Raw genomic sequence first — 14,886 nt, 5'->3', positions numbered from 1 at the left:
TTTCCCTAATAGAAATTTTAAAGAAATTTAAATCAGCAACGTTACTGGAAGAGGTGTCATGTATTAAAGTCATTAGAGGTGATAGTGGAAGCCAGCACAGTAGTGCAGTCCTTTATCCCATCAACATATCAAATGAATAGTAGAGGGGATGGATTCTCATAAGCTCTCACTGCCTATAGAATGTGAGTCTTCAGAAGCGGCTCTATCTTGCAGAACAGAGCTGAGGCCTGCCTGCAGTTGGGCCAGCTGAGGAGTGCTCCTGGGGAATGGGTCTCCACCAATCCTGAGCAAAGCACTGAGGCACAGAAGAGAAATCACTTTGAACCAGTGCCTGCACCAGTAAACAGGTAAGCAGCAGGAAAGGAGGGGGTGGGATACTGGAACCCTCTAAGAAACAAAGGGATCTTTTCACACCTGGCAGAATCTTAGATGCAGCTTGGTGGTAGGAACCACATCTGGATGTTCCTGGAGAGTTGAACAGTTCTAGCCTGGGACAAGTTATGTCATCACCTGCTAGAAGTTTCCATATCATGGTCATTGAAAACTTCATACTTTAAGCTGGAAACAGTGGCTCACATCTGTAATCACAATTTGAGGCCAACCTAAGCAATAAGTCATTTAGACTCTATCTCCACCAATAAGCAGGAAACTGTAATCCCAGCTATGGGGGAGACAGAGGTAGGATTGTAGTCTAAGAGTGCTGAGGCAAAAAAAAAAAAAAATCCATGAGACCCAATCAGAACAATAACCTACAACAAAAAGGGTTAGAGGGGTGCCTCAAGTGGCAGAGTGCCTGCCTCACAAGCACAAAGCTCTGAATTCAAATCCCAGTACCACCAGAAAAAGAAAAAAAGAGAGAGAGAAGAGAAGGGAAGGCCAGGCACTGGTGGCTCATGTCTATAATCCTAGCTACTCTGGAGACTGAGATCTGAGGATCACTGTTCAAAACCAACCAGGACAGGAAAGTCTGTGAAACTCTTATCTCTGATAAACCACCAGAAAACTGTAAGTGGTGCTGTGGATCAAGTGGTAGAGCACTACCCTTGAGCTGAAGAGCTGAGAGACACCACCCAGGCCCAGAGTTCAAGCCTCCACAACTGACAAAAAACAAAAAACAAAAAACAAAAAAAAAAAAAAACAAAGAGAAGGGAAGAGAAGAGAAGCTGTATCTAATCATGTCCTGGTTATTTTTTTGGCGGTAATCAGGTTTGAACTAAGGCCTCAGAGTTGCTAGGTAGGTACACTGTCACTTGACACTCTACCAGTCCCTTGTGGCACTGGTTATTCAAGACAGGGTCTCACGGCATGCCTGGGCCGCCCTAGGTTGCCATCCTCTGTGTGCTCCTCTATCATGGGCATGACCTGGGGGGACCACAATACTCACTCACTTTGGTTCCCCTGAAGCTGGAGATGACAGGCATTGCCACTGTGCCCAGCCATCCTCCGAGGTGGACTCCTGAGGATTTTTATATCCTGGAAGGCCTCAAATTGTGACCTCTTAATCTCTGCATCTCAAGTACCTGGGATTCTAGACTTGACCCCAATGTACCCAGGTAAATTGTCTTTTATAGGTTGAATTCTGTACAAGGTTAAGACAAGTATCTTAACCTAGTAAGCACAGAGCCTAGCATGCACAGGACTCCATGGCCTTGAAGTAAAACCACACAACTGCTCCCCCACATGCACACATGTGCACACACACATGCATGCACATCCATCATATACATATACAAATATGTACATAGATCCCCCATCCCTCTGCCTTCTATCCCTGTGCATTTCCCAGTATAAATTTCTTGCCTTGCATTAGGGGCCTATCTTACTTTAGGATGACTCCAGCTGACTTCACATCCATAGTGAAAGCCATGTTCTGTCTTCTTCTGATGCTCTCATTTCCAATATGGAACTTACAATGTAGTATGGGCTAGAAAACTCAGGAACTGGAATGGCTAAGAAAGCACATTAAGTAACAATTTGCTGAAAATGAGACTTGAAGGCTGGGCTTTAATGAAGCCTTTCTGGCTCCCCCTGGGTTCTCAGACACTTTTCCAGCAGAACTCAATTATGTGGCTCTGAGATGGAAAATGACTGGACACACACTGTGTGTTCTGGATAATTCTGCCATTCAGTTTGGCATTAAATTTCCTGGCTAAAACTTGTTTCTTAGCAAAGGGAATGCTGTACTGAGATGCTAGACAAAATTTCCATTTCAGAAGGCAGGTAGGTGTTTTCTACCTCAAAATGAACATGGTTATTATGTAAGGAATACTGTCCAAAGTCAGGACATGGCGGTTTATGTCCTACACAGGCACACTGCTGATTCTCACAAGGTAGCATGACCATGAAATGATTATATGACCCTGTAAATGGAAAACCCAGAAAACACTTTTTAAAATACATTATTTATTGTAAAAATACTGTACAGAGGGGTTACAGTTACATGAGTAAGGTAATGCGTACATTTCCTATCAAGCATTGTTATCCGTTTGTTTTTCCCTATAGTCCCTTCCCTCCCCATCTTCCCAATTCCTCCCTCCCTCCCTCCCCCTACAAGTTGTAAAGTTCATTTTCAACATAGTGTCTTGTACATCTCATTGTTACAATGGGTCAACCTGTATCCCTATTTAAGCATTTTGTTATTTCCCTTCCCCTCCCCAAATTAGAAAAGTGTATATACAAGATGCAGTGCACCAGAATCAAATACAGTGAAAACAGGGGTTATACCATGGGGGAAGAACATACAAAAGAATCAAAAAAATTACATAGTACATTATAAGTATGTTAAAAACAATAGTAAGAAAGAAAAACCACTTATGTCCCTGTCTTGGGGTTCATTTCACTTAACATCATCTTTTTTTTTTTTTTTTTTTGGTCGGTCATGGGGCTTGAATTCTGGGCTTGGGTGCTGCTGTCCCTGTGCTCTTCAGCTCAAGGCGAGCGCTCTACAGCTTGAGCCACAGCGCCACTTCTGGTTTTCTCGTGGTTTATTGGAGATAAGAGTCTCAAGGATTTTCCTGCTGGGGCTGGTTTTGAACCATGATCCTCAGATCTCAGCCTGCTGAGTAGCTAGGATTACAGGCGTGAGTCACCGGCGCCCGGCTAACATCATCTTATATGGTTATATATACATAGCTTTTGACCTTTTCTGCTTGCCCTAGACATGTACTAGTTATTGCAAATAAGGGAAACCATAGGACCTGGGTAGGCTAGGATTACAGGTGTGAGCCTGATGGGAAGGATTAGGGAAGGTCCAGACAGAGGCAGGGATGGGAAGATGCAGAAAGGGAACAGGAGGGGATGGGGAGAGGCAGGCAGGGGGACAGAGGGGATGGGGAGAGGCAGACAGGAGGACAGGAAGGGATGGGGAGAGGCAGACAGGAGGGGCGGGATGGGGAGAGGCAGAAAGAGAACTGGAGAGGATGGGGAGAGGCAGACAGGACAGGAAGGGATGGGGAGAGGCAGACAAGGGACAGGAGAGTATGGGGAGAGGCAGACAGGAGGGGCGGGAGGGGATGGGGAGAGGCAGGCAGGGTGACAGAAGGGGTCAAGGGAGAGGCAGACAGGGGGGCGGGAGAGGATGGGGAGAGACAGACAGGGGGACGGGAGAGGATGGGGAGAGGCAGACAGGGGGGTGAGAGAGGATGGGGAGAGACAGACAGGGGGACGGGAGAGGATGGGGAGAGGCAGACAGGGGGGCGGGAGAGGATGGGGAGAGACAGACAGGGGGACGGGAGAGGATGGGGAGAGGCAGACAGGGGGACGGGAGAGGATGGGGAGAGGCAGACAAGGGGGCGGGAGAGGATGGGGAGAGACAGACAGGGGGACGGGAGAGGATGGGGAGAGGCAGACAGGCGGTCGAGAGAGGATGGGGAGAGGCAGACAGGGGGGCGGGATGGGGAGAGGCAGACAGGACAGGAAGGGATGGGGAGAGGCAGGCAGGGGGACGGGAGAGGATGGGGAGAGGCAGACAGGGGGGCGGGATGGGGAGAGGCAGACAGGACAGGAAGGGATGGGGAGAGGCAGGCAGGGGGACGGGAGAGGATGGGGAGAGGCAGACAGGGGGGCGGGAGAGGATGGGGAGAGGCAGACAGGGGGGCGGGAGAGGATGGGGAGAGGCAGGCAGGGTGGCAGGAGGGGAAGGAAGCTTGAGCCTCTACTAGGCCCGGCCGGGCCGAGACGCCGGCGGAGGCGCCCGCCGGGGTCACCCGCGTACCTTGCTGCGGTCCCCGGAGGCGGCGCGCTGCTGGGAGCTGGGGCCTGGGAAGGACTGAGACGGGACGTTCAGCATCCTGGACCCCGGCCCGGCCCGGAGTCCACACCGCAAGGCTCAGTGCCTTTGGCTCCGGCTCCGTGGCCCCTCAACGCCAAGCCTGGATCCACTTCCGGAGTCGCTGAACGTCATGACGCAGCACGTCGGAGGAGGGACCATGAGATGGGTACTCAGGCTCAGCTACAGTCGGGGCGAGTACGCATGCTCATTTTTCCTTGCCCTGAGTTCAGCACTGCGGCCAGCGAAGCCTTTGGAATCGCAGGTGGAGAGCGCCGGCCATAACGCTGTCCCGAGCTCCGGTGCTGAATGAAGTGTCATAGCGGCTCTTCACCCAGTACACCAACACTCGTCCGAGGGTATTTAGACAGTCATCAACTTTATCAGCATATAAACTTTGTAATGGGTCTGAACAAAAATGGCATCAAAGGGGCTGGGAAGGTGGCTCAGTGGTAGACTTCTTGCCTAACATGCATGAAGCCCTTGGTTTGATTCCTCAATACCACATAAACAGAAAAAGCCAGAAGTGGCACTGTGGCTCAAGTTGCTCAAGGCCCTGAGTTCAAGCCCCAGGACTGGCACAAAGAACAACAACAAAAACACAACCAAGTTGTCATCTACCTGTTGCATTCAACGAAGTTCACTGAGAGATACATTACTTTTCATCAACTCTGCAAGTCCAATGTCTTGCAAACATAGCCCTGTTATCTGTTCCATCTCTGTCCCTCTCACACATATTCAACATTTTGTAGTGAAGCAGAAATAGAAATCAGTAAAAACTCTCCCATTTTGTAGTTTTCAGTGCTGGACAGAAGTAGGGAAAAATCCCAGGTCCTGCAATAAAGAATGTCCTTAGGGGCTAGAAAGTTGGTTTAGTGGGAGTGCTTGCCTCGCATGCATGAGGCCCTGGGTTCGATTCCTCAGCACCACATAAGCAGAAAAAAGCTGGAAGTGGAGCTGTGGCTCAAGTGGTAGGGAGCTAGCCTTGAGCTGAAATGCTGAAGGACAGCCCCCAGGCCCAGAGTTCAGGCCTCACCCCTCCCCCAACAACAACAAAGAATGTCCTTAGTCCTGCTCTCTAGTAAGAAGGCCAGAGCAGATCCTTGTTTTTACTGTCTGTGTTTCTTCCTCATTCACCTCTATGGCCACATTATGCCAAATACAAAGCTCTCAGAAACAATAATAGGAGTTTTATATGTTTGTCTCCAGTTATATGTGCTTGTGACTTTACTAAATTGTTTTCTGGATGTAGATAATGCACCTGCTTTATTTCTCTCTGTGCGTCCAGCACATGTTAATGGTTTCATTTGTATGAGATCCATCTTCATCCCTTATTTTAGCAACCACTATCTTGAACCTGTGTGAAACTGAAGGCACCTAATCAGGATGGCAGCATCCTATCCTTCTCTTGACTACAAGACTAGATCCATTGTTCTGTCAAGAAATCTTAAAAAAATTCCCTTGAGAAAGATACTAATCCTAGTGTTGGGTATTGGAATAGTTGATTGCAAGACCCCACATGTCTGCTTATTTCCCACCATCTTTGCTTACAAGTCTGACAGTTCTCTCCAGAGTAAACACATGAATGAAGAACCACCAAAACAGCTGTGGCAATAGTCTTGGTGTTCCATTAGTATATCTTCCTCTTGCTATTACATGATTGCCAAGTTACTGAACTATATTTTAGGATTGTTCTTAGTTGGAGATAAACATCTCATGGGCTATCTGGGCAGGCTTTGAATTCAAATCCTGAGATCTTAGTCTCCTAGGTAGTTAGGATTTACACCTGCACCAAGGATTTGGCAGGAACTGAGCTGAACTATAACTTGTAACTATTACAATTCCTAGCCCATAGTAGGCATTCAATTAGTTTTTGAATACACTTTTAATAAATAGGTATTTTATGTCTGAGTAAGGTAAGTGTGGATATGTGATCAGACTTAAGATTAGAATCAATATGAAATAAAGCTCTCACATAAGAAAATATGTATGAACTATCTGAGGTTAAATGTTACTTCTATTAAATGGGGAATAACTTTATCTATATAAAGATAGCATTGTTTGGATCTGCATTGAACTTTGGTATTAGTGATGTGATTATTTGGTGTGAAATAACTTTAGAAGTTGGTAAAATCACTTTGGGGGGGGATGAAACAGTGATTAGTGAACGTGGTCTTCATGAAACATTTACTTAACATAATTATATCAAAGACAAACAATTGTACTTAAGAAATATTTAATATGTGAGGAAAAGTATAGGATATGGAAACATTCTTCTCAAATATTTACAACATATGTTTTGAAGTATTCATAATGATTTTTCTGAACTACTGAACTAAGAACGTATTCTGTCTACTGTTGTATTTTAATTATATGTAGAGTATCCTTAATATAATAAAGATATAATAATATCACTACTAGTGAAAATTGTGAACATATATCTTTTGTTTAAATTGAGGATAGTAAATAATAAAACATAAGTTTCCCTAGAGTAGACTTTTTTTTTTAATATCCACTGTCTTAATTGAGCTATTGCTATTGCTCTCTTATAGGGGAAAGAATATATTTCTAACAAGAATCTGTAACTGGAAGAACAAGATTAAGTATACAATTATGTTAAAATAACGTTTTGATCAGCAGAGGTAAGGGTATGACATTTCTTTTGCACTTAATTTGTCATAGATTGGAATAGCTGTTAAATTTTAGGTCAGAACTATTTAAAAACCTATGAGGGATATAAATTTTATCCTACTTTCAAGTTAGCCTGTTATAGTGTCATGACTCATGGGTCAAGGACAGAAATGGTTTAGAATCACAACAGGCATTAAAAAACTGGAAAATTCCCACATATAAGTAGGCTATATTACAGAATAGCTGAACTAAGGGAACCTGAACTTTTATAGTAGACAGATGCCCACCTGGCTTCTCCATTGGAGGAAGTCTTCATTGTATAGAACAGAACATAAATCTGCCCCTTGTCCTAGTATGAGGCAAATGGCTTATAAAAATATCATTGTAAAAATAACCTGGAACAAAGGCTGTCAGGGACTGCTTTTATAGGACATTCAGATTAGTGGGGAATTGTCTGCCAATTTCTGTTACTCTAAATTGCGTTCTAAATATGTGCTATTGATAAGATAATGATATATTATTTTCTGAAATAATCAAAGGATGATACCACAGCAATGCCCAACAACAGATATTGTTTAAACTATAACATGCTCACAAAGTAGTAATCATAATTAAAAATAATATCATACAATTGCATTTATTGATCTAAGTACTTATCAGAAAATTAAGTGAAACAAGCAAGTTATAAAATGTACATATGATAAATTTTACCTTTATAAAAACTATACTATTGTCACATATGTGAATATATATTAGACTATCTATTTCAGTGGGCAGAGTTGTGAATGTTTTGCTTTTTGTTTGTTTTCTTTTGTTAACCTCCTTGAAAATGAATACTTTTCAAATGAAGGAAAAACACTTAAAAAAATAGAAGTGACTAGTCATGGGTCAGGTGCTGGTGGCTCATACCTGTAACACTAACTATTCATGAGGCTGAGATCTTAGGATCATGGTTCATTCAAAGTCAGCCTGGGCACGAAAGTCCTGAGATTCTTTTTTGGTCAGTCATGGGACTTGAACCCAGGGCCTGGGTACTGTCCCTGAGCTTCTTCACTGAAGGCTAGTGCTCTACCACTTTGAGCCTCAGCGCCACTTCAGTTTTCTGGTGATTAATTGGAGATAAGAGTCTCATAGGCTTTCCTGCCCAGGCTGGCTTCAAACTGCAATCCTCCATCTCTGCCTCATGAGTAGCTAGGATTACAGGTGTGAGCTATCAATTCCCAGCTTCTGAGATCCTTATCGTCAATTAACCATCAAAAAGGCAGAAGTACAGCTGTGGCTCAAGTAGTAGAGAGCTGGCCTGCAGCAACAAAGCTCAAGGATAATGCAGGCCCTGAGTTTAAGCCACAAGACTATCGTGCGCGCGTGCGCGTGCGCACGCACGCACACACGCACACACACGTTGACTACTCATCTAAGAACTCTTTGCTTAACAGAGGAAAAATATCATTCATGGATTTAAAGATTACAAATTTGCATTTTGACCTTACAGCTACTAATTATGTAGACAATTTGATATTTTAGTTTTCCTTTAATGCTATTTCATTATAGAAGATAAAATCAAGAGTTTTTTTCAGCACATTGTTGCATTACTTATAACATTAATTGTCATCAACGGAAATAAACCCTAGAAAAGCACTGTAATAGGAAAAATCTTACATTGTAGAGAGTAGTGCTATTTGGTAAGTAAACATCAACATTCTGGTGCTATTTAGTTGGGTTAGACTGCTAGATACATTGAACTAGTTTACTTCTACCTGTATGCCATATTTTAAATGTGTTTAAAAATTGTGTTTTTAATAAGTTTTTTAAAAAAATTTGTTGTGCTTTTCAGTTTTCCTACTTTTTTAACTAAGGGGCTATTACCAGATTTGTCTTCTGAGTATAAATTGAAATGAGTGAAGTTCAAGCAATGGTATAATTCTCTGTGGAGCTAAACAAGTTCTACAATGTGGATTCCAGAGACGATATACATTTTAGTGTGAGGATGATATGATTTTCATAAAATACAATAAACAGTTATGATTTAAATTTAATTATATACTTTTGTTTGCTTTTGACAGTACTGAGCATTAAGAGAACTTTAATGAAAACATGTAAGATCTCATAGTTGCTCTTTCAGGACTTAGAGCTTAACAAGGGAAGTAAATTATACAAACAAAACAGCTAAGTAGAAGTGCAAGGCATACAGGATGAAGCTGCTGCCTGCAGCTGATGTGTACATCGACTTTCTAGCTGCACTTCCAGAAGTGAAGGCTTCCATGTTCTCTGCCTCTAACCTTAGGGTCTCAGGTTACTTGCCCAGCATCTGTAATTTTTGTGACCTTACAAGGACAGTGGAACATCAGTCTCTTAACAACTCTTGATACTTTGAAATAACAATTAGCTCAATAAAATTGATCAGGGATAATTTACTGGTACTTACAGTTGCAGCTTTTGCAGTTTTTAAGAAGTTCATTGGAGTACAATTTATCTTGCTTTGAACAGGGTATGTTTATGTCAACCTGTACATTGAGTGTCACCCTGGCAAAGAAGAGGAACTCATAAGAGCGACAAGAGCAGATAGCACTGATCTTTTCGATCAGGTTAGGGACTGAAAGTAATCTAAGGAATTGGATTAATACAGTGGAAGAGGGAGAATTTTACTTTATCTTTCCCTATTTGGATCCCCTTTATGTTTGCATCTTTTCTTATTGCTGTAGCTAGGCATTCTAATACTAAATTGAAGAGAAGTGGAGAGAGTGGACATCTCTGTCTTATTCCTGAGTTTAGAGGAAATGGCTTTACCTTTTTATACTTGATGAATTTTTTGTGGACAATTTTAGTAAATTGGAGGACTAAGAATACCTTTTCCAGTTTTATGTATGGTTGCCTATATGCAGGTAATAAGTTCAGAAGCAGTACTGATTTGATCAATAGTTACAGCAGAACAGAGGCCTTAGTTTTACCATAACTTCTATTATTGATCCATTAAAAAACCTTGATGAGTTAATTTCTTTGGGATAAGGAGTAGAGTCAATAAGCAAGTAGATTTCCTTACAAGCATGATGTATTCTCTTATAATCTGATAAAGATTTTAATAGGAAGATGAAAAATCTTTATAAAAAGCATCTTGTCTGGGCTGGGAATTTGGCTCATTGGTAGAGTGCTTGCCTCACATACATGAGGCCTTGGATTTGATTCCTCTGTACCACATAAGCAGAAAGAAGCCAGAAGTAGAACTGTGTCTAAAGTGGTAGGGCACAAGACTTGAGCTGAAGAGCTGAGGAACAATGCTTAGGCCCAGAAAAAAAATTATCTTGAGAAAAAAAGTATCTTGACTGTGATATTTTGTTTTCATTCAAATACATGGAAGTGTGTTTCAATTTGAAAATAATGTTTAGCTTTTAATGAAGGTTTTTTTACATATTAAGACCACTGTTTACTTAGAAAAATTTAACCTAGCAAGATCTATTTCTTGAAAAGACAAAATGCTTAAGTAGGGATACATTGTAACAATAAGATGTACAAGACACTATGTTGCAAACAAACTTTACTACTTAGGAGGGGTAGAGGGGAGGGAGTTGTGGTGGTGTGAGTGAAGGGATAGTATGGGGAAAACAAAGGAGGAGGATGTACTCATTACCTTCCTCATGTAACTGTAACCCCTCTGTACAGTATTTTTACAATAAAATATGTACAAAATAAAATAAAAATAGTACTCAAAAAGGATCTATTTCTTCTCCATGTAAATTTTAAACACTTGGTTATTTGATTTAATATATGTCAGCCACATTGTTTTTATTCACCTTTACAGCTACGACTGGTTCCAAACAGACTCTTTAGTCACCTTCATCATATATACAAATCAGAAGGTAAGAATTTCTTTAAATATCAGGAGGCACTGGGCACCAGTGGCTCATGCCTGTAATCCTAGCTACTCAGGGGGCTGAGATCTGAGGATCATGATTCAAAGCCAGCCCAGGCAGGAAAGTCCTTGAAACTCTTATCTCCAATAAACCACCAGAAAACCAGAAGTGGTGCTGTGGCTCAAGTGGTAGAGTGTTTGCCTTGAGACGAAGAGCTGAAGGACAGCACCCAGGCCCAGAATTCAAGCCCCACGACCACCACCACCACCAACAACAAAAAAAACTCAGAAGGAAAAAAAGTAACACTCAGTTTCAGTAAATGTTAGTAATTGTGCCAGTTAGAGAGATTATACTGCTGTGGCTTTCTATATTTAAACTATAAATGGTGGTCAGATGCCCTTTGAAACCAGTCAGGGAGATTCTCTCATGTTTGTATAAATAACCTCTTTTATCCAAAGCACTATCTTAGATTTCCGGGATCTATTAATGACCCAGATCCAGAGAGACCTGGCTTTTACCGCCTTACAGTCCCGCTGGAAAACTGAACATATGAGTGCCTAACTTCATGTACATCCTTCAACAACTGTTGTGGTCCCACTGTGTGGGAACGACACAGTGTTTAATGAGAAATTTGGCAACTGGGAATTTTGGAGAATTTTTCTCCGTCTGTGTTAGCGGAGCCATATGTGAGCCAGTGGTTTCCTCTGACTCACAGCAGGACTGAACACTCTGTAGGCGTGCACTGCCTCTGCCTGCTGCAGCTCCGGCTGAGGAATCTGTGCTTGTCTGCTTCCCCAGTCTCGACATCACACAGTAAGATGGCTGGGATGCAGGGACAGTTTCACATGGAAGTGATGTGTTCAGTGCAGGGTGTACAAAACAGAAATAAATTTAGCAGGAGCTCTTGATACCAAATAATGCTCTAAAGTAGTCCCTAAAGTTTATGACACAGGAGTTATTGAGTAAAGTAGATATTAAACAGGCAAATGTGTAATGAAAATTGTGATAATGTTCTTTAAAGAACTGGGTTATTGCTTGGGGCGCTGTAAAACAGTAGCATAAGAACAACTACTGATCACTCTAAAAAGAGCTTTGTACAAGTTTTGGAGAAATTTTACTTCTTCCTAATGCTACCTTTGCTTTCTGTTTAAGAATATCAGTTTAGAATTAATAATCATTGATCATCAGGATGGTTCCTTTAAAGCAGAAACAATCATGAAGGATTATTCATATCTTATACATATTGGTGAGATTTATGAATGAAAACATCTTCTTGCCTTTAATTGTGTTTCGTATTTATTAGTTGGTGTACGGTCTAGATGCTTGGTAACTATATTATTTTATATCCTATTATTGTTATTTTTTTTCTTTTTCTTTAGTGCCAGTACTGAGGCTTGAATTCAGGGCCTCATGTTCTTGCTTGCTTGGTTTTCTTGCTAGTGCTCTGCTCTACAACTTGAGCCACACCTCCCATGTAGCATTTTGGCTGATTAACTAGGAAGTTTTTTGTTTTGTTTTGTTTTTGGGTCTGGTTGTGGGGCCTGAACTCTGGGCCTGGGCGCTGTCCCTCAGCTCTTCAGCTCAAGGCTAGCGCCGCTCTACGACTTGAGCCAGAGGGCCACTTCTGCCTTTTTTTCTTTTTGCTTATGTGGTGCTGGGGAATCAAACCCAGGGCCTCAGGCATGCAAGGCAAGCCCTCTACCACTGAGCCACCTTCCCAGCCCTAGAAACAGTTTTTGAGGGCTTCCCTTCTCTTCCTCCTCCTCAGGTGGCTTCAAATCAAACTCCTCCAGGTCTTAATCTCCTGAGAAGTGAGGATTCCAGGTGTGAGCCAGCCTCACCAGGGTGAATTCTGCTAGCACGTGGCATTGTGGTCACACCCTTCCAAGCTTAAGCAAGTAGATGTAATCAGAATGGATAATGTTTGTGGGCCCAGCTCTGATAAGTCTCTTCTGCTTAGCACCTACAAAAAAGTCTCTGGAGTTGGACACCAGTGGCTCATGCCTGTAATCTAAGCTACTTAGGAAGTTGAGATGTTAGGATCATAGTTCAAAGCCAGCCAGGGCAGGAAAGTCCGTGAAACTCTTATCTCCAATAAAACATCAGGAAACTGGAAGTGGTGCTATGGCTCCCGTGGCAGAGTGCTCCTCTTGAGCTGAAGAGCTGAAGGACAGCATTCAGGCCCAGAGTTCAACCCCATGACCAAACAACAAAAAAAACTTGTCTAGAGAAATCGTGGCTGGCCTCCTCCAGCACAGTGTTCACTGGGAGACTCCCACTCACTTGCTTCTTGCCTGTAATAAGGCCTGTACCACAGCTTCATACTGCCTCCTTCAGCTGCTTCTACTCATGCCTGAAACCTAGCCAGCCAACTAGCAGTTTTGAGGGATTCTAGGTCTATCAGAGAAAAGACACCAGCAGTAAACTCCAGAAGCAGTGCCCCATTGTTCCTCTGATTCCCAGCCATATGAAGCTGACTCTAGCATTTTATCATTTGCTCCTTTTATGGTACTTTACGGTTAGAAGGAGAAGCAACACACACACACATACAAAAGCAACAACGATATAATCTTAGCGCTTTTAAATATATTCTTTGAAAAATATTCTTCATATAGAACTTTTCAATTGCCTTTGTAAAACAGTCTAAAACTCCAGACTTGAGCTGACTTGTGTGCACCTTGCTTTGCTGTGTTAGTGAAGAAGTAACTTTCGTTCTGAATTTGGCCAGCATTGATCTTTTTTTTTTCTATTTTCATCATTCATCAACTACAAATCCTTAAAGCTCTTTTTAGAAATACATCCTTCCCTTAAAAAGGTTTTATTTCTCTTTACTGTTAGCATATGGTGGAGTCACCCTCATAGGTGGGTCTTCATCACAGCTGAAAAGTGCCCAGTAGTCATTGGCACTGTCATGATTTCTCTGTAGTTGAATTCCCTGGGCCAGCATTGGTTGTGCTTTGGAATCCCATGTCACTAACCTTCCTCACATTGTAGCTGTCCAGTCCAGCCAGAGCCATAAGTGGAGTTGCCCCAACAGCTGCCATGGCAGGGACTTCTCACAAGGGAGTGTCCCCAAACTATTGCAAGGATGAGAGTCCCGGGAGGGTCAACAATCTCCAGGGAGTCCTGTGTGAATATGCATTAGGGAAACCCAGTACAACGTGACCACAGCACACCTCAAGGCTGACATTGGAGGGAAGGGTATTCTGTTGTGTTCAATGAAGGGTCAGGTTGCTGAGGTGATGCACTGATTTCAGAAGTTTGTCTTTGGAGACTAGCCACTGTCTTAAACAGAGTTGTGGGTTATGTCCTTTCTCAGTGCCTGGGAATACATGTATCCATGCCCCTGCTGGGGTTCAACCCACAGAGGAAAATGGGTAGCTGGCTAGGTCACAGGGCAGCCATGGCAGTTCATATTTCTTGGTCAGAACAGAGAAGGTGGACAACAGCACACATGAACAACTAAGCAAAACCCAGTACAAATGAGAAACGCTTGGTTGGCAATAGTGAAAAAGAAAGGTTGAAATAATGTAACTTCTCAGTGTCAGGTGACTATATTAACATGGTGAAACTTAGAAAAGGTATTTGCAAAGATATTTCTTGTGTTGTCTCTTCCAGAATGTTAAGCTCCCCAGGGGCAGAGATTTTCCTTATATTGGCCATTATATCCATCATACCTGGGAAGTATCTGGTTATACACAGATGCTCCTGACAAAAGATGAGAAAAAGTGAGTTGGATTGGGCGTGGCCTGCATACATACATCGTGCAGATGTGCACGCGCGCGCGCACACACACACACACACACACACACACACACACACACACACACCATAATACTGGATAATAGTACTGGAAAAACAGGAACCTAGGAGGCACTGAAGACTGGCTTTGATGAAGAGTTTGTCCACTGTCATCCAAAAGTGTGAGTGTGAAGGGCAGCATATCTTCCTATTCTGAAGCCATGGCAGACAGAACTTAGAGGACTCAACTGCGTTAAAATGTATGGATGTGTGTGTGTGTGTGTGTGTGTGTGTGTGTGTGTGTGTGTGTGTGTTTGTGTGTGTGTGTGTGTGTGTGTCTGCATGTCTCCCTCTTCTGAAGAAATGGCACAGGCAGGCTTTATTAAATATTGATGAAAT

At 42.7% G+C, this 14,886-nt stretch overlaps 2 protein-coding genes across 4 annotated transcripts in view; both read right to left on the bottom strand.

The window, feature by feature from the left end:
* Window positions 1–4,368, bottom strand: part of LOC138820464 (putative KHDC1-like protein) — a 41,470-nt gene extending 37,102 nt beyond the window's left edge. For all 3 annotated transcript variants that reach the window (XM_070012147.1, XM_070012148.1, XM_070012149.1), the window contains exon 1: window positions 4,214–4,368. The gene's annotated coding sequence lies outside the window, so the exon portion shown is untranslated. The remainder of the gene's footprint in view (window positions 1–4,213) is intronic.
* A 4,796-nt stretch (window positions 4,369–9,164) lies between these two features.
* Window positions 9,165–14,886, bottom strand: part of LOC138820488 (uncharacterized) — a 110,051-nt gene continuing 104,329 nt past the window's right edge. The window contains exons 3-4 of the mRNA XM_070012165.1: window positions 9,324–9,421; window positions 9,165–9,222 (exon numbers count right to left, since the gene is read on the bottom strand). Coding sequence (XP_069868266.1) covers window positions 9,179–9,222; window positions 9,324–9,421 — 142 coding nt within the window. The 3' untranslated portion in view covers window positions 9,165–9,178. The remainder of the gene's footprint in view (window positions 9,223–9,323; window positions 9,422–14,886) is intronic.

This window comes from Dipodomys merriami, unplaced genomic scaffold (genome assembly GCF_024711535.1).
Source record: "Dipodomys merriami isolate MVZ:Mamm:240054 unplaced genomic scaffold, mDipMer1.0.p SCAF_89, whole genome shotgun sequence".
Classification (NCBI taxonomy): Eukaryota; Metazoa; Chordata; class Mammalia; order Rodentia; family Heteromyidae; genus Dipodomys; species Dipodomys merriami.
This window is presented reverse-complemented; position numbering and strand designations above follow the sequence as displayed.